We start from the raw sequence: 27186 nt of genomic DNA on the forward strand, positions 1-27186 counted from the left end.
TTTCCATTGTGGTAGCCCTTGCTCACAAAAAGTTTGGAGACCCCTGGTATAGTCATTTCAGCCATTTACTTTTGATTGTTGAAAAACGAAAATAATTTTAAGTTTTTATAAAAGAAACCAATAAAAATTAGATAATTACAGTAAAAATGTATTTTAAAAGAATCATTAGCGATATAACTATCAACTTTATACAAATAATGTATACAGAAGCGGACACCACGTGAGTATTTTAAGTAAGCCTACTATTTCCAAGCATCTGTGCTTTATCAAAGTGTTTGTCTTGGGAAAAATTTACTTTATTACAAAATGTTCACTACATTCTAAAGCATAGCATCATACTTTTTATTCCTTTTATATTGCATATTAAAATGTATTTAATACCTAATTACATAAAAATTGTGTAAAAAAAATTACTAGATGTCTAATGTACCTAAATATAAACCAAAAACTTGAAATTATGACAAAAAACTGATAAATAAGGAATACTTGAAAATGTACTTTTATGTAGAAAGTAAAAATACTTAAGTACTCTGAATGTATATGATAAATAATGTGTAAATAATAGTCAAAATCTTTCGTAAGACTATAATAATTACTCAAATATAAAGTGATTTCTCTGTAAATTATATTATATAGAAACTACTAACTACTGTGATATTAAAATAACTTTGATAGATAATAAAAGTGACATGTTGATACTGTTATTCCGCGCCATTCATGCCTACAACTTCCGCGCAGTTGCTCTGCTTTGTGTATTTCGCGCCAGTACTGCGTATGGAACCTCCCCTTTTTACTGACGTCGAACTCTTTATAGGCTTCCCGACCAATGCGCAAGAGGAAAAACTGAATGGAGGCGGAGTCATTCTTCAACGGAGGGCAGGGCTAGAACTTTTGCCGCGAAAGTCTGTACTTGCGTGCTGCGTCCGGTTGGAGCACATTGTTGTCTCTGACTGAAAATAATTGCTATTATTAATAAACAACACAGTACTTATTTAAGTTTATTATACGCCTGAATAATCGCAAAATGTCGGGATTTGATGATCCAGGAGTATATTACAGTGACAGTTTCGGAGGAGGAGAAAGCATCGGCGATGAAGGGGTCGTGAAACGCAGCCATATCAAAAAGAGGTTCCGTGAGTTTTTGAGACAATTCAGAGTCGGTACCGATCGCACGGGATTCACCTACAAATACAGGTAACGTTAATCAGATATCAGAAATTATACACATCTAAATTGTTCAATATGTTTATATAATGGTTTTGCACGATTGCTTATAAATGCCCGGAATTATATAGTTATAATTAAATCCACTGCATATGTATTGTTTTTAATCAAGTTTTTTGATGTTTACTGTATACTTTCATTTGAAGTAATCGCGTCCGACTCCGAATGAATCGTTCTTTGGAGCCGATTCCGCAATGACTCCGTTAAACTAGTCTACAGAAACATTCGTTTGGCTTCCTTTTGTGTTGAACCATGAAAGAAAACTTAAAAAAATGACTTTTCGTGACAAAATTGGTCAATTTATTTTTTAACTGATTCTTGAATCGAAGCATTCGAACGAGTCGTTTCTTTGAGATGCATCAGTCGTAGCTACTTTGATTCATTAAGGAAATTTGTGCATAAACAACGTACATACACATTTTTAATCTTCATCTTTTTTTACTGTATAATCTTCTTCAGAGATGAGCTCAAGAGACATTACACACTGGGTGAATACTGGATTAATGTGGAGATGGAGGACTTGGCCAGTTTTGATGAAGATCTTTCAGACTGTCTGTACAAACTGCCCACCGAGAATCTGCCTTTGGTGAGGACAAGCCTACATAACAACCTACCTTTGCTGATACGTGTCCAGCTGCTGAATAAAAGCCCCTAAAACCAGCTTAAACTAGTAGCTGGTTGTCCCAACACTCTGCAAATCTAGTTTTATCTTGTTTATCAGCTGGTCTTCCAGGCAAACCCCTTTAAAACCAGATTGGGATGTAGTTTTAGACAGAGAAGTTAAATAACCAGATTGCCTCATACATTTATTTCATATTTAATTTATTATGTTGCATGTTTGTATAATGTTTGGCATTATCATTGGCAGTTGGAAGAAGCGGCCCAGGAAGTGGCTGATGAGGTCACGCGTCCAAGGCCAGCAGGAGAAGAGACCGTACAAGACATACAGGTCATGCTGAAGAGCGACGCCCACCCGTCCTCCATCCGCAGTCTAAAGGTGAGGGGAAGCATCACTCTCTTCTGCTTTATACACTTAACTTAAACTAGTGTCAAACCGCTAAACATCACATTTGCTCATAGTGACCCTTCTGTCTCTCTGTCACAGTCGGAGCAGGTGTCGCGTCTTGTCAAGATTCCCGGTATAATCATATCCTCAACGGCGGTGAGGGCCAAAGCTACCAGAGTCTGTCTTCAGTGCCGTGGCTGCAGATCAGTGATCAGTAACATTCCTCTTCCTCCGGGACTGCAGGGTTACGCTTTGCCCCGCAAGTGTAACACGTAAGTTTCCGCGTCTCTCACCTACCAATATTTTGGGTTTGTATAAAATAAGATGCATTGGTTGGTTTAACAGTATTGAAAAAGGTATGATGGCTATATTGAATTTAAATCTCTTTGCTGTCCCACACCGAGCAGGCGGGCCGTGTCAAATGCCCCGTGGATCCATATTTCATCATTCCGGACCGATGCGTGTGCGTGGATTTCCAGACTCAGCGTCTGCAGGAAGCTCCTGATGCCGTTCCTCACGGAGAGATGCCGCGACACATGCAGCTCTATTGCGACAGGTACCTGTGTGACCGCGTGGTACCCGGAAACCGGGTCACCGTCATGGGCATCTACTCTATCAAGAAGGTGGCTCAGACCAAGAACAAAGGCCGCGATAAGGGAGCAGGTGTGGGCATTCGATCGGCATACCTCCGCGTCGTTGGCATCGAAGTGGACACCGAAGGAGCGGGTGAGTGAGTGCAAAGCGTTGTGGTAAATTAGTTTTTGGTATTGCTTTTGTGTAAACTTTCTATATTCGTTGCAGGTCGTGGAGCGACCGGATCGGTTACTCCACAGGAAGAGGAGGAGCTGAGGTCTCTGGCTGCTTCTCCAGCCGTCTATGAATCGCTCGCTCGCTCTCTCGCCCCGTCCATCTATGGAAGCGATGATCTGAAGAAAGCTATAGCATGTCTTCTTTTTGGAGGCTCCAGGAAGAGGTGAGAAAAAGGACAAAGTTTTGTTTTTTTATCCTCGACGTTGTTTACTTTGCCATTTAAACTTTTTATTTTTGTATTATAGGTTGCCTGATGGCCTGACACGCAGAGGTGATATTAATTTGCTGATGCTTGGAGATCCAGGAACGGCTAAATCCCAATTGCTGAAGTTTGTGGAAAGATGTTCTCCAATTGGGGTAGGAGCTTTTGCGTCTTTGATGTGAATGTCTTTCACCTTTAGTTGGATCTTACATAATCTCTGTTGTCGTCTGTTAGGTCTACACCTCCGGTAAGGGCAGCAGTGCAGCCGGTCTGACGGCCTCGGTCCTGCGAGACCCGCACACTCGTGGATTTGTAATGGAGGGAGGTGCCATGGTCCTGGCTGATGGTGGTGTGGTCTGCATTGATGAGTTTGACAAGGTTGGTGTTTGAACCACCAATTTGGATGTGTGATCGCTTGCCTTTAAACTTTAATGATCACCTTTTTTTCTCAAAAAGATGAGAGAAGATGACCGAGTTGCAATCCATGAAGCCATGGAGCAGCAGACCATCTCTATTGCGAAGGTAAAACCTCCCAAAATCCCTACAGCCTTTTTTGTCCATCCATAAAGCTACAGTGCCTAAACTGTCATGATTTCATGTTGACTGTGTTTGTAACCTTAAGGCTGGAATCACAACCACACTAAACTCGCGCTGCTCTGTGCTGGCCGCTGCAAACTCTGTGTTCGGTCGCTGGGATGACACAAAAGGAGAAGACAACATTGACTTCATGCCCACCATCCTGTCTCGATTTGACATGATCTTTATCATCAAAGACCACCATGACCAACAGAGAGACATGGTGGGTCAATGATACGATCACACGAATGATTCAATATACATGAACACGATCAGTGGCTGGTGTGCTACTGCAGATCTGTATTATTAAAGGAATAGTCTACTCATTTTCAATATTAAAATATGTTATTACTTTAACTAAGAATTGTTGATACATCCCTCTATCATCTGTGTGCGTGCACGTAAGCGCTGGAGCGCGCTGCGACGCTTCGATAGCATTTAGCTTAGCCCCATTCATTCAATGGTACCATTTAGAGATAAAGTTAGAAGTGACCAAACACATCAACGTTTTTCCTATTTAAGACGAGTAGTTACACGAGCAAGTTTGGTGGTACAAAATAAAACGTAGCGCTTTTCTCAGCGGATTTAAAAGAGGAACTATATTTTATGGCGTAATAGCACTTTTGGCAGTACTTCGACTCGCCTGAAAAGTCCGCTCCCCTTCTCACTCTCATAATGGGAGAGGGAGGGTGTTACTGTGCCGAGTCGAAGTACTCCCATAAGTGCTATTACGCCATAAAATATAGTTCCTCTTTTAAATTCGCTTAGAAAAGCGCTACGTTTTATTTTGTACCACCAAACTTGCTCGTATAACTACTCGTCTTAAATAGGAAAAACGTTGATGTGTTTGGTCACGTATAACTTTATCTTTAATGGTACCATTGAATGAATGGGGCTAAGCTAAATGCTATCGAAGTGTCGCAGCGCGCTCCAGCGCTTACGTGCACACACACAGATGATAGAGGGATGTATCAACAATTCTTAGTTAAGGTAATAACATATTTTAATATTGAAAATGAGTAGACTACTCCTTTAAGATTTTAGCTAATGCACATTTTTGTCGGTTTTAGACTTTGGCTCGCCATGTGATGAACGTTCACCTGAGCGCGCAGACCCAGACCGAGGGTGTTGAAGGAGAGATTCCTCTGGCCACGTTGAAGAAATACATTGCCTACGCTAGAGCGAAATGTGGCGGATTAAAATCTGTGTGAAATGATCCATGTTGTCTAATTAGAATAAAAATTCATTATTGAATGTCGAACACAAACAGGAAATGTGGACCACGTTTGTCTGCGGCCGCAGCGGAGAAGCTAAAGAACAGATACGTTCTGATGAGGAGCGGAGCGAAGGAACACGAGAGAGAGACTGACAAACGCGTCTCAATCCCCATTACTGTCAGGTAATTACAAACATTAGGACTAAAATTGCTGGCATGCAGGAACTGTAGCCTAACCATTGCACTGAACCAAAAGTCTTAAAGGAATTTTTTTTAAATTGCATCATCTGAAAGCTGAATAAATAAATAATTTCCATTTGATGTAAGATTTGTTAGGATAGGACAATATTTGGATACAACTATTTAAAAAAAATCTGAGGGTGCAAAAATCAAAATCGCCTTTAAAGTTATAAAGTAAAAAAAAACTTCATGGGACACAATATAGTTACTTAATATCCGAATTATTTTTGGCATAAAAGAAAAATATCATTTTGATACAATATTTTTTTGGCCTTTGCTACAGATATATCCGTGTGACTTATGACTGGTTTTGTGGTCCAGAGTCACATAAAGTCATATAGATTCAAGATTTTTAATTTCGGTGCTTACTAGCAGTCTTTAAATACTTGGTTGCTTGCTATGTGCATTATTTGCAGTTGTATGGATCCATGTTACAGTGTTATTACATTGGCATATTTTAAGCAAAACGGTTGTCTGCTAAGCTGCATTAATTGGTTAATTCTCCTTCCGCAGGCAGTTGGAGGCTGTGGTGCGCATCGCAGAATCGCTTGCTAAGATGAAGCTACAGCCCATCGCTGGAGAAGAAGAGGTGGACGAGTCTCTGAGACTCTTCCAGGTGTCCACGCTTGATGCGGCCCTCTCTGGCAGTCTTTCCGGTGAGTGTTTTCACCTTTTGCAATTAGATATGAAACGTATGAAAATTTTACATCACAGTATAGTGACCAAAAACACCACAATTATCAACTTATCCGATCACATCATTTAAACTTGACACTTATCAGATCAAATCATTTAATGGAAAATGAATAGAAAAGTAGGATCTGTTTAACATTTTAAGCTTCTGTGACTGGTTGAATAGTGTTAAATGTTGTATTTGTATATTTGTTTGACTGTATATATGTAGGTGTGGAGGGATTTACAACTCAGGAGGATCATGAGATGATCTCTCGCATAGAGAAACAGCTGAAGAGACGCTTCGCCATCGGCTCCCAGGTGTCTGAACACAGTATCATACAGGACTTCTCTAAACAGGTGCGTCTTGAAGTTACATTTAGCATTTTTGAATCACACATTTATATGATCACACCTTTAATGTGTCTCCTCTCATCTCTAAACAGAAGTATCCAGAACACGCCATTCAAAAAGTCGTTCATCTGATGTTGAGGAGGGGAGAGCTGCAGCATCGCATGCAGAGGAAAGTCCTTTACAGGGTCAAATAAAGAAATGCTTCCAGCTTTATGTGTTTGCCTCACACATAATGTCAGAAAATGTTTAAAAATGTTGAGATGGAACCAGTCAAAAATATCATATTTTTTGTAAATAGTTTTTGGATTAAATGTATGAAGGTCCTGCAGTATATGCAGGATTGGTTTAAGGTTGTCACGTGGCATGAAGATGTTGCTGTATAATGTGTTTTTCAGCTCCTTAAAAATATACAAAATGACACAGTTTCATTCAAATGGGGCTTTAAAATTATTTTGTCCTGTCATTCTGGAAAAAAACAATAAATAATGCATTTAAGGAAATAAGCTGCTGTATGTTTTGTTACCTCTAGCAAAAAACAACTACAAATAATTATTTTACAAAATATTTTATTTCACAATGCTTACAAAACAATTACATAATTTACATAAAAGCTGTAACCGTAATATTTGATTCATTGCACGTTTAAAAGGATCAAAGTAATATGAGTACAGTATTATATATCCATGATTAGTGTTTAAAAAAAGTTCATCTTTTAGATTAGACCTTAAAAAACTGCAGTAAGCTTCAGATTTATTCATCAGTCGATATCTATAAATGCTCTTGAATCAAAAAGCATAAACTCCCATTCCAACCGTTGCCAAAGCGATGCCCGCACCCAATGCAAACTGAAGAACCGGAGAACTGGTGAAGGTTCTTGACTGAGTGTTGGATGTGATGTCATTTCCTTTCTCACCTATACAAAGCACAGTAATGTTTATCATCTTCAATCTATTCGTATAAGTGTTTATTAAGTAGTTAATTGATACTCACTGGAATTTTCCTCTGTGATGCTGAGCATTTTCTGAAGATCATCAAAGACCTGTTTAAGACAACCAACATGTATTTAATTTCATTCAACTCTTAATAGGGTCTCTTCTATCAAAAACCAAGTTTAATTCATTGCAACAATCCACATAGATGATGTACTGAAAGTCAGCATTACATATTATAGATGAGCCTGATTAAGCTGTATCATCTTTTATACCCTCACATAAAAGCTACACAGCAGGCATATGACCGACTTTCAACATTGAAATAATGTCAGTTCTTGTTTCAACGTTAAAACAACATTGATGCAACAGTTAATGCTAAATGGTTGCAAAAGTTTAATAAAATGCTTAAAAATCAACGTTGAAAAAATAATGTCCGTTCTTGTTTCAACGTTAAAACAACATTGATACAACAGGTAATGCTAAGTGGTTGGAAAAGGTTAATAAAATGCTTAAAAATCAACGTTGAAATTTGGTTGAAATAATGTCAGTTCTTGTTTCAACGTTAAAACAACATTGATGCAACCGTTAATGCTAAATGGTTGCAAAAGGTTAATAAAATGCTTAAAAATCAATGTTGAAATTTGGTTGAAATAATGTCAGTAATTGTTTCAACGTTAAAACAACATTGATACAACAGTTAATGCTAAACTGTCGCAAAAGGTTAATAAAATGCTTAAAAAAAAACAATGTCGAAATTTGGTTGAAATAAAACAATGTTTGTTCAACATTGTTTCAATTTGCAAAATCCAAAGGTAATTCAACGTTGATTCAACCTTGTCCATGATGTTGATTTTACGGTGAATCAACGTTGAAATACCTTTGGATTTTGCAAATTGAATACAACAGGTAATGCTAAGTGGTTGGAAAAGGTTAATAAAATGCTTAAAAATCAACGTTGAAATTTGGTTGAAATAATGTCAGTTCTTGTTTTAAAGTTACAACAACATTGATACAACAGGTAATGCTAAATGGTTGGAAAAGGTTAATAAAATGCTTAAAAATCAACGTTAAAATTAGGTTGAAATAATGTCAGTTCTTGTTTCAACGTTAAAACAACGTTGTTACAACAGTTAATGCTAAACAGTTGCAAAAGGTTAATAAAATGCTTAAAAATCAATGTTGAAATTTGGTTGAAAAAAAAACAATGTTTGTTCAACATTGTTTCAATTTGCAAAATCCAAAGGTAATTCAACGTTGATTCAACCTTGTCCTTGACGTTGATTTTACGGTGAATCAACGTTGAAATGCCGGCTGGGTAACGTCTATGAGGCATTTAGGCTTTCTTAAGTCGGCTAAACAATTTTGTTAGAAATATAATAGTGCCAAACCTTTCATATTGCTAGTATGACGCATCACATCCTCACCTCAATGTTAAACTCAAAAGCTCTTGTAGCCTCGTCCAGAACCTCCCGTCTCTCCTGCTCTGTTAAGTCGATGCTGTTCATTCTGCTCCTGTACAGCTGCTTGAATTTGTTGGGGCTCGTCACTCCGGGAAACGTGAAAAATGCCACCCCTTTGTTTTCAGTCAGCCCCAAGGATTTCTGGGTAATTTTGCCAAGCACCTGTCCTCCTGACAGGTCTCCGAGGTAGCGTGTATAGGCGTGTGAAACAAGAAGATTTGGCCTGTTTTTGCCGATCTGCAGAGGAACAGAGAGCGCTGAGTTATAGGAAATCTTAAAATAATATTTGCTGGAATTTCAAGTCCTTATAATAACCAAGGGTCAGGACCTATTAAAGGACTTAAAGTAACAGTTTAACCAATCAATCTGTTATTATTTAGTCATCCTCATGTCAACACTGTAAAAAGATGTGTTGGTTCAACTTAAAAAATTAAGTTACCTGGTTATCTTAAAATTTTGAGTTCATTCAACTTAAAAATATTGGTTTACTCAAAAAGTTATGTAAAATATGTTGTGTCAACTAAGTAACTTGCTTTTGAAGTTGATCAAGCTCAATGCTTTACCAACTGAGCTACCAGTTCACCACTGTAAGCATTTATTGTATGTAAATCATTCTGCTTAAATTCCTTGTGTTCCTGTAGCTCAGTTGGTAAAGCGTAGTGCTACTAAATAACATGCAAATTGCTAATGTCTGCCAAAGCATAAATAGGAAGAAATCTTTAATGTAAACATTCTAGAAGTAAGCAGCCCATGCCTCTCTCAGTCTCTGTGTGTATCTTTGTGTGGCTGAAGGTACTGATATTCTCTTCCTCCACTGAGGTCCAAAGAAATACTCCAGATCTCGCTCCAGAGACTCCAGTCGTGCCAGCTCCTGAGGGAAATAGATGGGCTTTACTGCAGGGTGATCACAGTTCCTGTCCAGTTCTTCCTCAAGCGCTTCATAGATCTCAAAGAGAGAACACAGCAGGAGCTGAAAATAAAACAACACGGGTGAAGTCAGCTATTATGTACTGTTCATGGTGCCATGTGAAAGATATGAGGATTTGGAGACACCTAAATGCAGACTGTTGACCTTCAAGATTACAGACGCATCCGTGTTATACTTTATAAATATTAATTTCCATAATATAGTTATGTTTTCATATTTTTATGTTTTACTTATTTATATTATTTATGCATCTTCTTGTTTTTTTAGGATCACAGGACATCATAGGATGTTATAAATTATTTAAGTTCACTCTGGGTAAAAATGGGAGGAACCCAGCTGTTGGGTTAATCAACCCAGAAAATGTTTATATTTATAAATATGTTTAATGTTTATATTATAACCTAACGTCCTGGGTTCGTCCCCTTTTGACCCAGCGCATGGTTGAAAATAAGCCAGCATTTTTAGAGAGGAAAATACATAATATAAAATTTGAAAATCTTATTAATCAATTAATCAAATGGATAATTAATGATATATTATAAATTGCTTGTCATAGTCCCCAGATGCTAAGTCACTGGTTTTATACATTAAAAAAACATTCTGGGTTATTTTCAACACAGCATTGGGTCAAAAAGGGGCAAACCCAGCCGTTGGGTTAAATTAACCAAGAAAATGTTTATATTTGACCCAACAATGGATCAAACAACGCAGTGTTTTTTGTCGAAACAACCTAAATTACAACCCAACATATTAAGTTCGCCCTTTTTGACGCAAAGCTGGGTTGAAATTTACCCAGCATTGCAGTGTATATGCCAAAGTTGTTTGATTACATATGATTGGCATGGTACTCCAGGTACATCAAAAATACCATTGGAAAACTATGTCCAAAAAATAAATAAATGGAAATTTAAAAGTAATCTTTGATACACAACATTTTTTAAAGGGACAGTTCACCCAAAAATAAATTTTTTGTCATCATCTACTCATTCTCATGCTGCCACAAACCTGTACCAATTTCTTTGTTCTGATCCGATCATAAGCCCCATTCACTTACATAGCATTCCTACTATGGAAGTCAACGGGGCCTCTACCGAGCCCCTAAGGTGACATTGGAGTAAAAAAAATCTAAAGTTTAGTTTCATGTGCTCACGTAAAACTTTCGCGTGCTCACGCAAAACCTTAATGTGCAGAATTTTTTTTAAAAGTTTAGTTTCATGCGCAAGTTTCACGTGCGCATGCGAAGATAACTTTATTTTTTTTTTTCTTCATGTCCCCTTAGGGGCTCCGTAGGCCTCTGATTGGTTTGGTCACAAAAATTCCTCAAAATATTTTCCTTCATGTATATCAAAACAAAGACATTTATGCAGGTTTGCAACAACATGAGAGTGAGCAAATGATGACCGAATTTTCACTCTTGGGGGAACTATCCCTTTAAATTTTTTAAAATACTGTAGTTCAGATTTATTTCAAACTCTCAAATCTGTGCTCATCGTTATTCTGCTTTAATATTAAAAGCTTCATATCACAAAGTAACATATTTGTATAGTTTTACCTTATATTGTGTTTGTGTTATCTGTCCTTTCTGATAGTTGAGCATCAGTTGTGTGTTCTCCGCTCTGACGTGACAGTCTTTAGTGGCTGCTTTTATCTGCTCAGACAAATCACTATAAAAAAACATGACACAATTAATTATTAACAATTTTTTAACCAATCATGGTTAATATTCATTATTCTGCTTTGATCTGTCCTTTAAATCCAATAACATTTACTGGCTTTAATTTAATTCCATGACTGTGGTGTAATAAAAAAAGCTTTTTACCTTTTAGTGCTGTCTTCTGGTTTGCTCTTCATAGACTCCATATCTAAAATAACACATATTCATTATTATTCAGTGTGATTTCTTTCCAGTTATATCTGTTTAAAATATAGTTTACGCACAAAATATTCACCTGTTCTGTGTAGATGAACTGCCTTGATGTATGTCTTCAGTTCTGTGTTCAGAGTTCAGACTGTTGCACTTCTTTATATACGCACGTCCTCCCCAAATGATCTACTAGATTTTGCCAAATAGGAAGTGAAATTGTTGATGCAGTTTCCACAAGCCAACGCTTACCATGACTGGACAGAAACTTGCAACAGTTTCTCATGACACAGCAGTGAAAGTCACATGAGCTTAAGCAAATCCATGACAAAGCAGGGTTTTGATGTTTAATTAGTCATTTATAAAGTAAGTGTGTTAGTAAGTGTGGTTAAGTTAAAACTGTTGCTGTTTTGAGAACGTGTGACGTTGATTTTGTAGTACACAATGTTTTTGTTGCTATGCTGTTTCCCCATTGGTGTACTTCTAAACATGACACAGCATACACTGATCTGTAAGGACTTCATAAAGCCTGACGTCGAAAAAATCCTGAACTATGACTGTGCAAGTTTAATGCACACACTTGATTTATTTCGTTAGGAGTGCTGGTTCAGATAGTTGGAAATAACAACAAATTCCTTTAAAACATTTTAAATCTGTTTATACCTACAAAATTAAACATTTAAACAACTATTTTGGATAAAAATACCTCATTTAGGTAATCAGCTTACATTTGATTTGTGAGTACTTCATTCACTGTCAAATTAAATACCTTTATAATATAGGAGCCAGTCACATTATATTAATAAATAATACAAATAATTTACATATCAAAACACATTATAACAACTGATAAAACCAACATATAACAAACAGAATAAGGAAATAATGATAATAAAAGCATAAACATAAAAAATACACAGATATAAATTCACGCGATAAACAACAGGAAGACCATTTTAAGTGGGCGTAAACTAAGTGCCTCTTAACCACGCCCATCCGTTCATGGCGTCTAATGTCTGTCTTCTCTGCGAAGATGTTATGAAAGCCGCGCAAGCACGAAGATGTAGTTTACAAAATCCTTGATATTTATGTCTCATTTTCTGCTTTTAAACGATCCCAGAAGCAGCTGTGGGTGACGGTATGTCTATTTAATGACTATATTTACGCTATACACTGTTTGTCGCTTTTGTGTACGCTGGATGTTGCCGCAGATTAAGAGCAAAGTAACTGCATTTGTTAAAATATGGCAATGCTTATAATATTCTTTTATTTATAATGTGTTGGCGTTTGCATTCCTTCAGGCATACTTTATGCTTTGTGCTGAAAAATACATTTGTTTAAAAGCTTTTTCCTGCACGTGAACGTCACATGGAAAATACAGTATAGGATTTACTATATAGTACATTATAGTACTGTGGTATAGTATGCTACAGCATTCTGTGGCATTAACAATAATAAATAGAAAAAACTAGGAAATACTGTAGTATAATTTATTATAGTAAAATAAAAACACTGTAGTATAGGAATTTTACTACAATAAACACTATAGTATACTATAGTATTTTGCATGTGGGTTATCATTTGATGATTAAAATGTATATATTTTGAACAGTTGCAATGATAACATGTGATGCTCTATGCTTTGTTATTTGTATTTCTGCACCCAGTCCCCATGAGTCAAGTTCAGGCTCTCCTCTGGCTTCTATGTGTCCTGTACCTGGTCTTGGCCAGTTCTGGTTCTGGTCCTGATCCTCATGGGAGTAATATCACACTGAGCCATGAGTACTGTGTGCTGGGAGCTGGACCTGCAGGACTCCAGATGGGCTATTTTCTCTCCAGAAGACAGAGAGATTATATCATTCTGGAGCGAAACTCTGGACCGGGCAGCTTCTTCAACAAGTGTGTAATTGGGTTGAGCTAAAATGATACTACAGCATTACTAGATTTACTGCAATAGACAAACTTGCAGCCACAAGTTGCACACCTTATAAACACTCACTTAAAGGATTATTAGGAACATGATACTAATATTGTGTTTGACCTCCTTTTGCCTTCAGAACTGCCTTAATTCTACGTGGCATTGATTCAACAAGGTGCTGAAAGCATTCTTTGGAAATGTTGGCCCATATTGATAGGATAGCATCTTGCAGTTGATGGAGATTTGTGGGATGCACATCCAGGGCATGAAGCTCCCGTTGCACCACATCCCAAAGATGCTTTATTGGGTTGAGATCTGGTGACTGTGGGGGCCATTTAAGTATAGTGAACTCATTGTCATGTTCAAGAAACCAATTTGAAATGATTCGAGCTTTGTGACATGGTGTATTATCCTGCTGGAAGTAGCCATCAGAGGATCATAAAGGGATGGACATGGTCAGAAACAATGCTGAGGTAGGCCGTGGCATTTAAACGATGCCCAATTGGCACTAAGGATGCCAAGAAAACATCCCCCACACCATAACACCACCAGCACCCTGCACAGTGGTAACAAGGCATGATGCATCCATGTTCTCATTCTGTTTACGCCAAATTCTGGCTCTAACATCTGAATGTCTCAACAGAAATCGAGACTCATCAGACTAGGAAACATTTTTCTAGTCTTTAACTGTCCAATTTTGGTGAGCTGTTTCAAATTGTAGCCTCTTTTTCCTATTTGTAGTGGAGATGAGTGGTACCTGGTGGGGTCTTCTTCTGTTGTAGCCCATCCGCCTTAAGGTTGTGCATGTTGTGGCTTCACAAATGCTTTGCTGCATACCTCGGTTGTAACGAGTGGTTATTTCTGTCAAAGTTGCTCTTCTATCAGCTTGAATCAGTCGGCCCATTCTCCTCTGACCTCTAGCATCAACAAGGCATTTTTCGCTGCATACTGGATGTTTTTCCCTTTTCACACCATTCTTTGTAAACCCTAGAAATGGTTGTGCGTGAAAATCCCAGTAACTGAGCAGATTGTGAAATACTCGGAGCGGCCCGTCTGGCACCGACAACCATGCCACGCTCAAAATTGCTTAAATCACCTTTCTTTCCCATTCTGACATTCAGTTTGGAGTTCAGAAGATTGTCTTGACCAGGACCACACCCCTAAATGCATTAAAGCAACTGCCATGTGATTGGTTGATTACATAATTGCATTAATGGGAAATTGAACAGGTGTTCCTAATACTCCTTTAGGTGAGTGTACGTCAGATCACATTTTATGCATTTGGTAAAACACTTGCATTTCAGTACATCTTAAGAATACACTTAATCAGTGTGTTCCCAAGGATTTGAACCCATAACTTTTGAACTTCTAATGCAATGCGCCAACAGCAGAGTTACAGTATCACTATTATTTAGATTACATCAGTATAATGGGTTGTAAACACTATTTCCCCTTAAACATAAAATGTAAAGAGGTTACTGACTAAACTGTCATTTTTACTGTTTTCTTTTTTCAGATATCCACGCCACAGAAAACTCATCAGCATTAACAAAATTTACACCGGGAGGCGGAACAGGGAATTTAATCTGCGCCATGATTGGAACTCTCTGTTGAGTGACAGGCCCAATCTCCTGTTTCAGCGAATAAGCAGAGAGCTTTACCCCCATGCTGATGACTTCCCACGCTATCTCTCACTGTTTGTAGAAGAACTTGGACTGAAAGTTAAATATGGAGTTGATATCGGGAGAATCAAAGCATTTGATTTTAAAGGACACCAAAGTTATATCCTGACCGATCAGAATGGCATCCGTTATCAGTGCCGGTATGGTGATACTTACGGGAAATCTTTATAACCTATGCTGGGTTTTGTATCATTCATGTTTCCATCTTTTCCTGTAGGGTCCTTCTGGTCTCTACCGGGCTTTGGGTTCCTCAGCAGGTGGATTTTCTTGGCTCTGATCTGGTGGAAGGTTATGAGAGTATTCCCACCGATCCCGAAGAGTTTAAAGGCCAAGCTGTGTTAATCCTCGGCAAAGGAAACTCGGCCTTCGAGACGGCACAGAGCATCTTGGGTAGAGCAAGCCGGATACACTTGTACAGCCCCAGTCCTGTTAGACTGGCATGGCAAACGCACTATGTTGGGGACCTCAGGTATTCAATACAAGAATGACTTCAAGTTTCGGAATCCATCTAGTTCTGTAATTGAAAATATTCATATGTTTGCAGGGCAGTGAATAATGAGTTATTAGATACATACCAGCTAAAATCTCTTGATGGCCTAGTGGAGGGAAGACTGGATGACATTGCCATTGTCCGTGGAGGAAAACGGAGGATGGGAAAGAAAACAAATGGGAAATCCGTGAAGGGAAAAGAACAGCTGTATTTAACTCTGTCTGAACTTCTCGACCATCATAATGGCAACACGAGTTCAAAGGTCACAGCCCAAAATCTGCCTGGCTACCACACTGATAACTTTTCGCTCAGACAGCCGTATGACAGAGTGATCCGATGCCTGGGATTCAAATTCAACTTCTCCATTTTTGACGGGTAAAATCAATTACAATATTAAACGACCGTACAGAAGAAACTCAGCATGTTATATAATTACAATTAGACGTCAATTTTTATTATTATCATCCAGATCTGCCCGTCCTCCTCAAAGCAGCGGTGCCCGGGGCCGATTGCCAGGGGTAACAGCCTGGTACGAAGGCAGAGGAACGCCTAACTTGTTTGTGCTCGGGACGGCGGCACACTCCAGAGATTATCGTTTGTCAGCTGGAGGCTTTATTCATGGCTTTCGCTACACAGGTGACCACTTTACTTGACAAGCATTGTTGACTCTCATGAATTATGGGTAATAATACTATAATATCCTTGTCATGCTACTGTAGTACGTGCTGTTCATAAAGTCCTGGAGCAACGTTACCATAACATTGCTTGGCCTGCTACAAACATACCCATCAGTCAGCTTCAAACATGGATTCTTAGACGGGTGAATGAAGCTTCAGGGCCGTACCAGATGTTTCAGGTTTTGGGAGACATCATTCTATTGCGAGGGTAAGACATTCAAATTTTTTCCTGTAGGTGTGGGTGTAAAATAAGTACAGAAGACCATTCTGTCCTTTAATCTTTTTTAAAGGTCTCACTGTGAATATCTAGAGGAGTTTCCTTTACAAGCCCTGTCCCAGCTGTCTGCTTTATCTGGACGGCATGTCTCAGGACATGGGCTCCTGGTTTTGGTCATGCAGTATGGACTGAACCACACTGATACGCTGGGACCAGGTCGGGCTGAGTCAGAATGGACCAAAGCCTGGAGATCCAACTTTCTCCACCCAGTACTGTATTACTACAAAACACTACCTACAGGTGATTTATGTTACTTTTAGGGCTCTCAATTTGTGATTTATATAATACTGAATATGCAATGTACAAATGCATTAAAATCTATACTTTGTGTTCCTATAGAAAAAGAGATGAGACAGCGTCCAGCCGGTTGGCCCCTCCCACGACCCGAGGCATTGCATCACATGGTCGAGGACTTTCTTACAGAATGGGATCAGCCCATATCACACAGCCAACCGCTCAGACGCTTCCTCGAGCACTGCATACAAACTGACCTCAGACCATTTTATGCTGGTCAGCACATTTACGTCATTATATTGGTGGATATTTTATGTGCAAAAAATGTAACCATTTATTAAAGCATCTTTTTACATTTTTTCTCTTCAGAATCCTGTTTTCTCATGTCTCTCACCAGTCGTAACCCACCCGTCTTCTGTCGTCAAGGTTATTTAAGAAAGCAGGGCATTATAGGTAACGGTCACTTATGGCAACATGCCCGTGAGGCAGGACTTATGCCAAATCATCGGGAAGATGTTTCACATGAGGATGATGACACACCAGTTCCTGAATACCTAACACGTGCGGGCGCTGCTGTCATCTCAAGGGTTAACTTTGACCTTTGAGGGCATCAAACCAAAGATTAAATCAGTTGTGCTTGTGAAATTTTGTTCAGTCTACCTCCCAACTTTTGTAAACGGCATTTCTGCATGTTGAGATTATGATCTTACATATCTGGTTAAACTAATCGGTATTACCAAATTATAGTTTTTATAAGCCAAATTATAGCTTTGCATATTGTTTGATGGTGTTGACTTAATGCATTATTTATTTTTTATATTATTGACAAAGGTATTTTAGAGAAATATTTTCATGTGAATACTTAACTGTGTTATAGGTACATGTATTTAAATGATAAAGACATTCTATCTTTGAGTAACGTGTTTTGGGATCCTAGTGATAATAAATCACTATACAAATAAATAGTTTGCTTATATATGTGAAATGTAACTTGTATTTACGTACAAAAATGAGTTTAAATATTAACTTTAAATGACTACAATACCAGTTCAGAATAGTAGACCTGAACATTGCTGCTAGTACAAATTATATGAAACGTTGCATTGTAGCGTACATCCATACAAGATAAACAGTTTATGGGGAATTCAGAAATGTATTATTGTAGTACTTTTATTTTTATTATTAAAAATCAACTTTTAATATTTGAAAGATTATGTGAAAGGTGGAAAACAAGTTTCTAAATTAAATAATGTTGATCTTGGGTATTAAGTGTGCACATTTTTGCTTATGAATATGAACTTTAGCGAATAAAATAAACGTTAAAAATAAAATCAGTACCCTAGTATTTTTTTCATAAATAATCTTTCACTTTGAAATCCATTTTTATTTAACGTTAGTTTCTTTTAGACAAAAGTAACATGAACATTTAAAATAACAAATAAAATAAAGACGCATGAAATAAACACAAATGTAAATAAATAAGAAATGCATAATATTAAATGAAAATCTGATCATTAAATAAACTTTTATTGAAAATTTTGAACGAAATTACTACGTTGCCACTACACGTTCTCTGATTGGAGGAAAAGCTTAACAACGTCGATTTTGATTGGCTGCTTCCGAATCAGAGTAAGCAATGCCGACGCGTTTTACTGAAAACAAGCGGAAAACATAGAAACAGCGCCATTTTGGCTCAAGTGGGAGCATCGTTCGCTGCGGAACAATGCTTGACATTTAAATATTAAATCGCAATGCACAATAAAGTAGCTTCGTTTGTTTATTTTAATATGTGGCCAAAAACGCGCTTTTGAAAAATGGCATTTGTTTAAAAATGCAGAATTAGGATTGTGCAACAGATGACTCTGATACTTATACTGACATCTCACATACTGACATTCGTCCAGTAACGCCTTGAAAATATGGATGAGTCGAACCCACCGGTCGCAGCCGCGTCGGATGGCGACAGGTCTTGTTCGGAGGCCGAGTACAACGGACCGATGACAGACAGCGAGAAACTAGAGGATCAGACGCCGGTGGAGGCGGCTGCAGGTGCGGTCGGGTTCAGTATCTCGCGTCTGGACACACTGAGTATGCTGAGGCTGAACCGAACGCGGCCGTCTGCTGAGACGGACCTCAAGTATCTGCACTTGTTATGGAAACCCGGTGAACTGCTGCAGACGAGCCGGGGCTCACCGGGCAAGATCACCGCGACCAGGGTGAGGCGGTTGGCCAGAGCCCGGAGGAACATGGGGCCTGTTGGGAAAGACCTGTATGGTTGGTACATTTAGTCATTTTAGCTTTTTGAGAGACCTGTAAATTGGTAACCAAGATGTCATATAAGAGCTAAGTAACATTATCTGCATTGTAAACAAAAAAGTTTGTTTATAACTCTTTTATTTGCATGCTTTACAAAAGGTAGTCGTTAGTAAACACCTTTTTGTCATGCATGCATTTTGTGAAAGGTAACATTTGGATTACAAATTCATTGCCAGATTTATCCTATTACTTGTAGTATTTGATACATTCATAAATTTAAACAAGTAAACATGTTCAATGACATTACAGTTTCATGACATTTTTAGCTATCTAAGCAAAGCATGCTTATTTTATAATCAAATGTAGTTGTAGTAGGTTATTTGCATGCAGAACCTGTTAATGAATATAGTATGAAACAGCCTGTCGGCAGTACTTTGGGCACAAGTGCTTTGTTTAAAAAAAAATGTTGGATTCACTGCTCTAGTCAGAATACTGATATCACACATTGCAAAGTTATGAGTAGTAGTTAAATTACAATTGTATCCATTACCTGGTCTAGCATTACATAATCGGTTGTATGTGCCTTTCTCTCCCAAGCTGTGAAGAGGCTCAGAGAAGCAGCCAATAGCAATGATATTGACACAGGTGGGATATAAGTATCTTTATAGGTAGGCTACCACAAATGTTAGGATGCTAGGATCCGATCTATTGCAGTTATAATTTGCTTACTTTTATTCTTTTCTAGTTCGTAGATTGCTGGAAGATGGTGTCGATCCTTGTGCTGCAGATGACAAGGGGAGGACAGCCTTACACTTTTCTTCCTGCAATGGCAATGAGACTATCGGTAGGCTGAAAAAAAGTCATCCTTTTGCGAATGCTGTGAAACAGCGTTTTTTGATTCATTCATTGCATATCTGGGTTTGAGCTTTATTGTTTTGAGTAGGGATGCACGGATTTATCATCCCTTAATTGTTATTTTGCCACTATTATTTTTCCTACTATCGGACGATTGTTAAAAAACAGCCAATGATTGGGTCAGCTTATGTCCTGGCAAGTAAAAAGGGCTAAAAAACACATCAGAACTCATGGTGTGTGATTATTTGTTATTAGCTTACACTAGCTGCCTTTCCATCGCAGATTTCCGTAAAAGCTTTAGCGCTATTTTCAAAATGTCGACAAAAGGCTTGCTAAATGACGCTGTTTCCATTAATCAATGATATATGACTGAATCATAGTTTTTCCTCTTGCGATAAATCATTCCAAAGCTAATGTTGTTAGATCTACTAATATCACTTCCGCACTAGGCATTATTTTTTTAACCGATGGAGACTAACTGTGGGTTCACACCAGACGCGAGTTCAACGATTTCTGTGAGTAGATTACATACAAAGATATGGGCGGCGCGTTTGCCACAAAAACACGCGCTATTTGCCTCAGGCGCGTCTTCGCCCAAGTTGAAAATATTCAACTTGAATATTCAAATTTGCATGACATGAAGTTAAAAATCCCGCAAGTAACCTAGAGCGAGTAACGCGATGCCCCGCGTTTGGTGTGTACATAGCATAAGAGTATTATCCAAACATTATTGGCAACAGTCTTAGCCTAGAAAGTATTTACACATCTTTGTGCATTAAGCTTTTAACACATTATGTGTAATTTTAACACATTATGTGTCATTTTGTGTTGATTTTGTGTTAAACTGACAACACAAGTTCTGTTAAAAATAACACAAAATGTGTTGTTTCAATAATAACACAGAGATGTGTGGATTCTGGGACAACGTATTTGGGTGATTCTCACGAAAACTTGGTTTTAAAAATGTCAAGCAGGAAAATGTAAAAATTGCTTAAATTTACTTTTTTCCCCACCAGACATTGAAAAACAAAGTCTGGAGTAAATGGGAACATTAATTTAAAAACTTTTACTTATCATTTAACACTTTTTGTAACATAATTTAAAAAATTTGTCCTAAAAAATCTCATTACCGCAACAGTCAGAAAACATCAACACTGACATATTTTCAAAATGACATGACAAACCTGAAAGAACATAATTTGGAGATTCTGCACATGCATTTAAAATCAAAGTATTATGCTTCTATTAATTAAATTAACATTTAATAAGCATCTGTTGCAGTAATGATAATCAAAATGTCGTGTAAGCATTCTGACAAGACAATATTTCAAATTAACTGTAAAAAAATGATATTACCTGGTAGCCATCTTGAAGTAACTGGTCCATGTGCTTGGTCACTCAAAATCAAACTTTATTAAAATTCTGTATGTGTGCTTAAACTGTTCTCAAAAAGTGTTGCGGAGGATGAGAACATCAGGCATGGACACATCATTTTCCTAATTTTTCTTCATTATTATTATACATGAATATTCTGTAAATATTTTTTCTGTCATCTGAAGTAGTCTAGCAAAACATCCATTTATTTTTTTTCTTAATATTTTTGTGTTAATTTGATTAAATTACAACATAACGCATGTTCAAACACAGCCGGACACATTGCGGTAATGAGAATTTCAGCAGAAAATGAGATAAAATTTACAATTATAAATTCTTATGTTGAAATCACACATTGTGCAAGATAGAACACAGTATTGTGTTAATTCTGATGCTTTTTAATGTTACTATATTACACATTTTAAAGCTAAAATCATTAGTGCCGTGGTGTTTTAATGGTTTCGTGAGAATCACCCATTTAGTGTATTGTCCCAGAATCAACAGTAATGTGTTGTTTTTAACACATTCGTTCTAAGAGTGAAGGAAAGCCCCTTATATTTAGTAGCGCAATGTATAGTTGTTTCTTGGAGGTAATAGTACATTATTTTAAATCAAAAGATATCTAGGAGTGTTATCCAAATATTTATTGGCAAGGAAAGCCTCTTATACTTGGGAGCAGACACGTATTGAGGTGTTTCGGGGAGGTACCGCGTCATCTTTAAATGTGACTACAAGCATAAAAACTTTTTTGATAGATAGATAGATAGATAGATAGATAGATAGATAGATAGATAGATAGATAGATAGATAGATAGATAGATAGATAGATAGATAGATAGATAGATAGATAGATAGATAGATAGATAGATAGATAGATAGATAGATAGATAGAGTTTTTGCCAAATTGACGTGTTTCCATTGGCCGTATTTTCCATTCGCAATGTCAATTTGCGCAATTTAAAGGGTAATGAAAATGCAGCAAATGACAACAGAATTGTAGTTTGTACGCTCTCCACTTCTAGGATTTCACGATCTAATCATTTAAAAAAAGGAGTGAAAAGCAAAACTATCGGTGCATAATCGTATAGGTGGTTTCAGCAGTAACAACATAAACAAGCGGCTGTCGCGGTCCGCACGTAACTTCCAGTAAACTCCTCTAAGAATAAATAACAACAAAGTTCTTTAAACGTAGTTTATTTATATAACAAGCAAAAAAAACAACACATAGATTACCTAGGAAACCAAAACATTTGTTATTTTCGACGAGGCATTTGTTCAAGAGATCAGTTTAGCAACTAGTCAGATCATTAAAAAAAACGAAACCGGAAGTAAGGTTCGGATCCCGACGTGTTTCACGTGCGTCCGATGAAACCGTCTATAAGTAAGTACATTTGATTTATATAGCACATTTAAACACAGCAAAGCTATCTGAAGTGCTGAACAGAGTAAGAAATAATCAAATAAAAAAAATTAAACCAAGAAATCAGACAAAAAAACCAAGAATGTGGCTATATCAAAAGGCTTTGTATTGGCACAAAAATGTTGTATCTGTGCATTCTTAGATGTGAGTTAAGTCCCCTAATTTACTTTTATTATGTCATTTTTTTCCTACAATGCAGTTCAGCTATTGCTGAGTTATGGAGCAAACCCAAATCAGAGAGACAGTCTTGGAAACACACCTCTGCATCTGGGTAAGAATGTGCTTTATAAAATTACAGTATGTTATGTGAAACTCAGTGGCAATGCCTGTAGATGTACATGTTAGTCATTAAAACTGATATTGTCCTGTACCGTATTGTAAATGTGCTATAAGATGCTTTGGAAATTGATAAACGATTAATTATTTTCTACAGCTGCCTGCACCAACCATGTGCCTGTTATCACAACCTTACTCAGAGGAGGTAAGATAAGCTTAAGTTAGCCAATTAGTTAGGCTTCATTTAAACGGACACTCCACTTTTTTTTAAAAAAAAGGCTGATTTTCCAGCTCCCCTAGAGTTAAACATTTGATTTTTACCGTTTTGGAATCCATTCAGCCGATCTCCGGGTCTGGCACTTCCACTTTTAGCATAGCTTAGCATAATCCATTGAATCTGAATAGACCATTAGCATCGCACTCAAAAATGACCAAAGAGTTTTGATATTTTTTCTTTTTAAAACTTGACTCTTCTGTAGTTACATCGCGTACTAAAATTAAAAGTTGCAATTTTCTAGGCTGATATGGCTAGGAACTATACTCTCATTCTGGCGTAATAATCAAGGACTTTGCTGCCATACCATGCAATGATATTACGCAGTGCCCACAAATAGTCCCCAGCTATTGAAATTTTGCATTAGTATCAGACTGCAGGCTTTTGCATAACCCCAGCAAACTTATTTCAGTTGAAATGTTTTGCTGTTAGGTGCCCGTGTTGATGCACTAGACCGTGCCGGGAGGACCCCTCTACATCTTGCCCGTTCAAAGCTCAACATCTTACAAGAAGGAGAGTCGCGTAGCATTGAAACCCTCAGAGGAGAGGTCACGCAGGTGAGGAACAAGCAATCCATAACTTGTATACTATTATACTATTTCCCCTAAAAACTCACTTTTTATATACACTTAAAAGGATCGTTCACCTAATAAAGAAAATTCTGTCATAATTTCCTCATCCTCATGTTGTTCTACATCTGTTTGAATTTATTTTTTCTGATGAACACAAAAGAAGATATTTTGAGAAATTAATGTAAGCACACAGTTGACGGTACCCATTGAATTCCATCGTATTTGTTTTTCCTACTATGGAAGTCAATGGTTACAATCAGCTGTGTGCTTACTAGAGTTGGGTCCAAGTCCATCTTTGTCGAGTACGAGTCAAGACCAAGTCCTTAAACATTAAGGCCGAGTCCAAGGCCGAGTCCAAAAGAGTCCGAGTTGGACTCAAGTCCGAGTTCTTAAAGGCCGAGTCCAAGTCGAGTCCGCCGAGTCCAGAAAGTAATTAAATTGAAAAAAGATACAAAATTTGTATTGTAAATTGTTACTTTCTATTAATACTTTAACCTTTCAACCCATTAAACCAATGGCAATATCAAAATGTAATAAAAATACCTCTATTGCATCTTGTCATTGCCATTGAACATTTTTATTTTTTGTCAACTAGTTTCCTATCAAAACTGATAAAAAAAATAAATAAAGGGATGTAGAGGTATCATCTTTTTACCAGATGTCTTGCAAATAAATTCTCTATGATTTTCGTAAGCAAAACAAATTATTGCTGACTTTGAGGACATCGTGCTAGCCACGCATTGATGTGTGTGAGGTGTGTGTTTGTCTGCACGTATGATGCGACTGACTGGCTGCTGCCTGCCAGTGTGTTGCAGTAAAATAACGGACTATCTAGTAGTTAATCAAGTGTTTAAGCATGCATCATAAACAGATCTCTCTTCTAAAAAAATAAATTCCTAAAAGGGGAAAAAAGTCTTCTGTATGTGCAGTTCAGAAAATGACAGAGGCACAAGGTTTGCTGACTAGTGTTGCCTGATCTTTCACTAAAAAAAAGCGAACAAGAAAATCCAATAATAAACCGAAATAAATCGAAATGCTTTACTTCAAAGATCAAAATATTGGGATCGGCACCTTCACACTTTATTAACACCAAAAACTTGATCGCTTCATAAGCCAAAAGCCATAAACGGTTAAGCGCCAAAATGGTATTTACGTACAAAAAAGCCGAGGACCTGGCAACACTGCAAGACCGCGCGCTGTGAAGCAGCCTCACATAAGAAGTGTACAAACACAACGCCAAGACGGAGGTTTATTGCAAAACACAATGCTGTTAGATTATTTTGGTCAAAGCTGTGAGTGAAAAGCACGCGAGACGGCAGAACGTTGCTATGGTTATTTCTGTGTCAATAATCACATTTTCAGGAGTGAGTCTTGTTCTGTACAGACATGAAACGAACATTTAGGGGATTCACTCCCGCATTTAAATGCGGTTGTCACTCCCGAAAGTTTGCAGTGTGTACGAGAGACTGAGACATTAATTAATTTCTCATCTCAAGTTTATGCTGGTTTTATTGTTACACATGACGTGGACTCGACTGTACTCGGGATATTTTCCGAGTCCAAAATGTCCAAGTCCGTGTCAAGTCCGAGTACAAATTCACCCGAGTGCGTGACAAGTCCGAGTTCATTCAAAATTGGACTCGAGTCCAAGTTCGAGTACCCCAACTCTAGTGCTTACCATTTATCAAAATATCTTATTTTCTGTTCATACATATTCAGAACAACATGAGGATGAGAAAATGATGACAGAATTTTCATTTGAGTGAACTATCCCTTTAAAATCACTGCTAAATTCTTAATGCTTACTGTACACATTAAACCACTAACCCTGCTCATCTGATCACTTCTGTGTTATGTTTGTAGATTATTCAAATGCTGAGAGAATATCTGAACATAATGGGGCAGAATGAAGAGAAAGAGAAACTAGAGCACATCTCAAATCAGCTACAAAATACTCGCACCAGAGAACAGGTAATACATTCACGTACCCAAAACACATGTTAGCTCTGAAGAGCTTATGCACTTGTCTTAATCTAATAAAGTTTTGCTCTTGTAAATCATGATGTATGTCTTGTAGTTGAAAGTAATGTATAGAATGTTTCAGCAGTAACAACATAAACAAGCGGCGTCCGTGGTCTACACGTAACTTCCGGTAAACTCCGCTGAGAATAAATGCAACAAAGTACTTTAAACGTAGTTTGTTTATATAACAAGCAACAAAAAAAAACATAGGTTACCTAGGAAACCAAAACATTTGTTATTTTCGACTAGGTATTTGTTCAAGAGTTCAGTTCAGCAAATAGTCAGACCATTAAAAAACTGAAACAGTAAGTAAAGGTCGGACCATACGCGTATCGCGTCACCGCACGTGCGTTCGATGAAACCGTCTATAGAATAGATCCACTGTGTTATTTTAAATACATTTTCTGTCTGTATTTAAAAACTCTATTTAAATTTACGTTTACATTCTGGATTTTATCCAGAGTGCTTTTTATCAGTGTGTGTATGTTTTCTTGCGATCGGGACTGAGATCTTTTGCGCTAATATAATTCTTTACCAAATTAACTCATGTATTTATTTTTGCTGTTTCACAGGTGGATGAGGTGACCGATTTACTGGCCAGTTTTACGTCTCTCAGCATTCAGATGCAGAATATGGAAGACAGGTAGAGATGAATTTAATGCAACGGCTGGAGAATTTTAAGGACGATGAGGGTTCGGTTGGGGAAAGCTATTTATAAATAACACACCGACACAATGCACAAAATTTTGGTCATGTTACCCCGTTTCACTGAGAAATAATGCTTTGCCTTTGCGTTTTATTTTTTTCCTGGAGCAATTCTCATTCCTCTATTACTTATGCCTTTCTTGTAGCCAACTATGTGACTGTTTACTGTCAATTCTGTATGTGACCAAAAGACTGCCAAATAAAAAAATGAAAAATTATACGCAGCCTCTGTTTGTATTTGCAGTGATGAAACACAGCAGTGAATCACAAGCAAAACATAAAATTTTACATTTATTCATTTTAAAGACGCTATTTTCAAAGCTACTTACAAAAATAAGAGAGAATTTAACATTATTATTTTATCAATAATAAGTTTAATGTACAGAGCTATGTTTACAAGTAGGAATAAAGTTGAAGTTGTTAAAATAAAAATGTCCTTTATGTGCTTGTTTAACTCAAAGGCTATATAGAATAACTGTAGTGTTTATTTAGAAAAGTTATGTTGTGGTTGCAAAACGGGACTTCCATTGTTGTCACTCTCAGGTCTCAAAGTCCCGCCCTCTGGCTGCTTTTGTTATAAGGTGCGTTCGACTTCACGCGGCTCTGCGCAGACTGATCGGCGTATGACATCGAAGTATCGCGAGAGCGATACTACAGCTGTGCTCGAAACCGC

At 37.6% G+C, this 27186-nt stretch overlaps 4 protein-coding genes across 4 annotated transcripts; 3 read left to right on the plus strand and 1 right to left on the minus strand.

The window, feature by feature from the left end:
* The first annotated feature begins 864 nt into the window (after positions 1-864).
* On the plus strand, positions 865-6803 carry mcm5 (minichromosome maintenance complex component 5). Its single transcript, XM_073857574.1, is given in 15 exon segments — positions 865-1194; positions 1684-1810; positions 2093-2221; positions 2330-2506; positions 2635-2956; positions 3032-3203; positions 3286-3397; positions 3477-3620; positions 3699-3764; positions 3865-4041; positions 4889-5001; positions 5089-5217; positions 5788-5930; positions 6179-6306; positions 6393-6803. Coding segments are annotated over 15 exon segments (2211 nt in total). The 5' UTR covers positions 865-1024; the 3' UTR covers positions 6495-6803.
* Positions 6804-6849: 46 nt separating this feature from the next.
* On the minus strand, positions 6850-11679 carry hmox1a (heme oxygenase 1a). The gene is made up of 7 exons (XM_055194703.2): positions 11570-11679; positions 11440-11482; positions 11173-11284; positions 9447-9662; positions 8657-8929; positions 7291-7339; positions 6850-7213 (listed from the first exon to the last, which is right to left on the minus strand). Exons 2-7 carry the CDS (start codon positions 11478-11480, stop codon positions 7086-7088), a joined length of 819 nt encoding a protein of 272 aa, XP_055050678.2. The 5' UTR covers positions 11481-11482; positions 11570-11679; the 3' UTR covers positions 6850-7085.
* Positions 11680-12460: 781 nt separating this feature from the next.
* On the plus strand, positions 12461-18090 carry foxred2 (FAD-dependent oxidoreductase domain containing 2). The gene is made up of 10 exons (XM_055194691.2): positions 12461-12619; positions 13149-13380; positions 14916-15221; positions 15299-15550; positions 15626-15946; positions 16041-16207; positions 16291-16456; positions 16539-16765; positions 16865-17035; positions 17129-18090. The coding sequence occupies exons 2-10, from the start codon at positions 13154-13156 to the stop codon at positions 17362-17364; spliced, it is 2073 nt and encodes a 690-aa protein (XP_055050666.2). The 5' UTR covers positions 12461-12619; positions 13149-13153; the 3' UTR covers positions 17365-18090.
* Positions 18091-18414: 324 nt separating this feature from the next.
* On the plus strand, positions 18415-26728 carry ankrd54 (ankyrin repeat domain 54). The gene is made up of 8 exons (XM_055194702.2): positions 18415-19033; positions 19613-19660; positions 19761-19859; positions 22864-22935; positions 23098-23145; positions 23647-23771; positions 25650-25757; positions 26381-26728. Exons 1-8 carry the CDS (start codon positions 18679-18681, stop codon positions 26453-26455), a joined length of 930 nt encoding a protein of 309 aa, XP_055050677.1. The 5' UTR covers positions 18415-18678; the 3' UTR covers positions 26456-26728.
* Positions 26729-27186: the final 458 nt, after the last annotated feature.

The sequence above is a fragment of the Misgurnus anguillicaudatus genome, chromosome 19 (genome assembly GCF_027580225.2).
Source record: "Misgurnus anguillicaudatus chromosome 19, ASM2758022v2, whole genome shotgun sequence".
Lineage (NCBI taxonomy): Eukaryota > Metazoa > Chordata > Actinopteri > Cypriniformes > Cobitidae > Misgurnus > Misgurnus anguillicaudatus.

Excerpts from the sequence above, each read along its gene's own strand:
- hmox1a (XM_055194703.2), bottom strand. The coding sequence starts at position 11,480 with ATGGAGTCTATGAAGAGCAAACCAGAAGACAGCACTAAAAG. Across the intron at positions 11,285-11,439 it reads CCAGAAGACAGCACTAAAAG|TGATTTGTCTGAGCAGATAA; the intron begins GTAAAAAGCTTT and ends GTTTTTTTATAG. Across the intron at positions 7,340-8,656 it reads CTTTTGAGTTTAACATTGAG|GTCTTTGATGATCTTCAGAA; the intron begins GTGAGGATGTGA and ends TGTCTTAAACAG.
- foxred2 (XM_055194691.2), top strand. The coding sequence starts at position 13,154 with ATGAGTCAAGTTCAGGCTCTCCTCTGGCTTCTATGTGTCCTGTACCTG. Across the intron at positions 15,222-15,298 it reads GGCATCCGTTATCAGTGCCG|GGTCCTTCTGGTCTCTACCG; the intron begins GTATGGTGATAC and ends CTTTTCCTGTAG. Across the intron at positions 17,036-17,128 it reads CCTCAGACCATTTTATGCTG|AATCCTGTTTTCTCATGTCT; the intron begins GTCAGCACATTT and ends TTTTCTCTTCAG.
- ankrd54 (XM_055194702.2), top strand. The coding sequence starts at position 18,679 with ATGGATGAGTCGAACCCACCGGTCGCAGCCGCGTCGGATGGCGACAGG. Across the intron at positions 19,034-19,612 it reads TGTTGGGAAAGACCTGTATG|CTGTGAAGAGGCTCAGAGAA; the intron begins GTTGGTACATTT and ends TTCTCTCCCAAG. Across the intron at positions 22,936-23,097 it reads AAACACACCTCTGCATCTGG|CTGCCTGCACCAACCATGTG; the intron begins GTAAGAATGTGC and ends TATTTTCTACAG.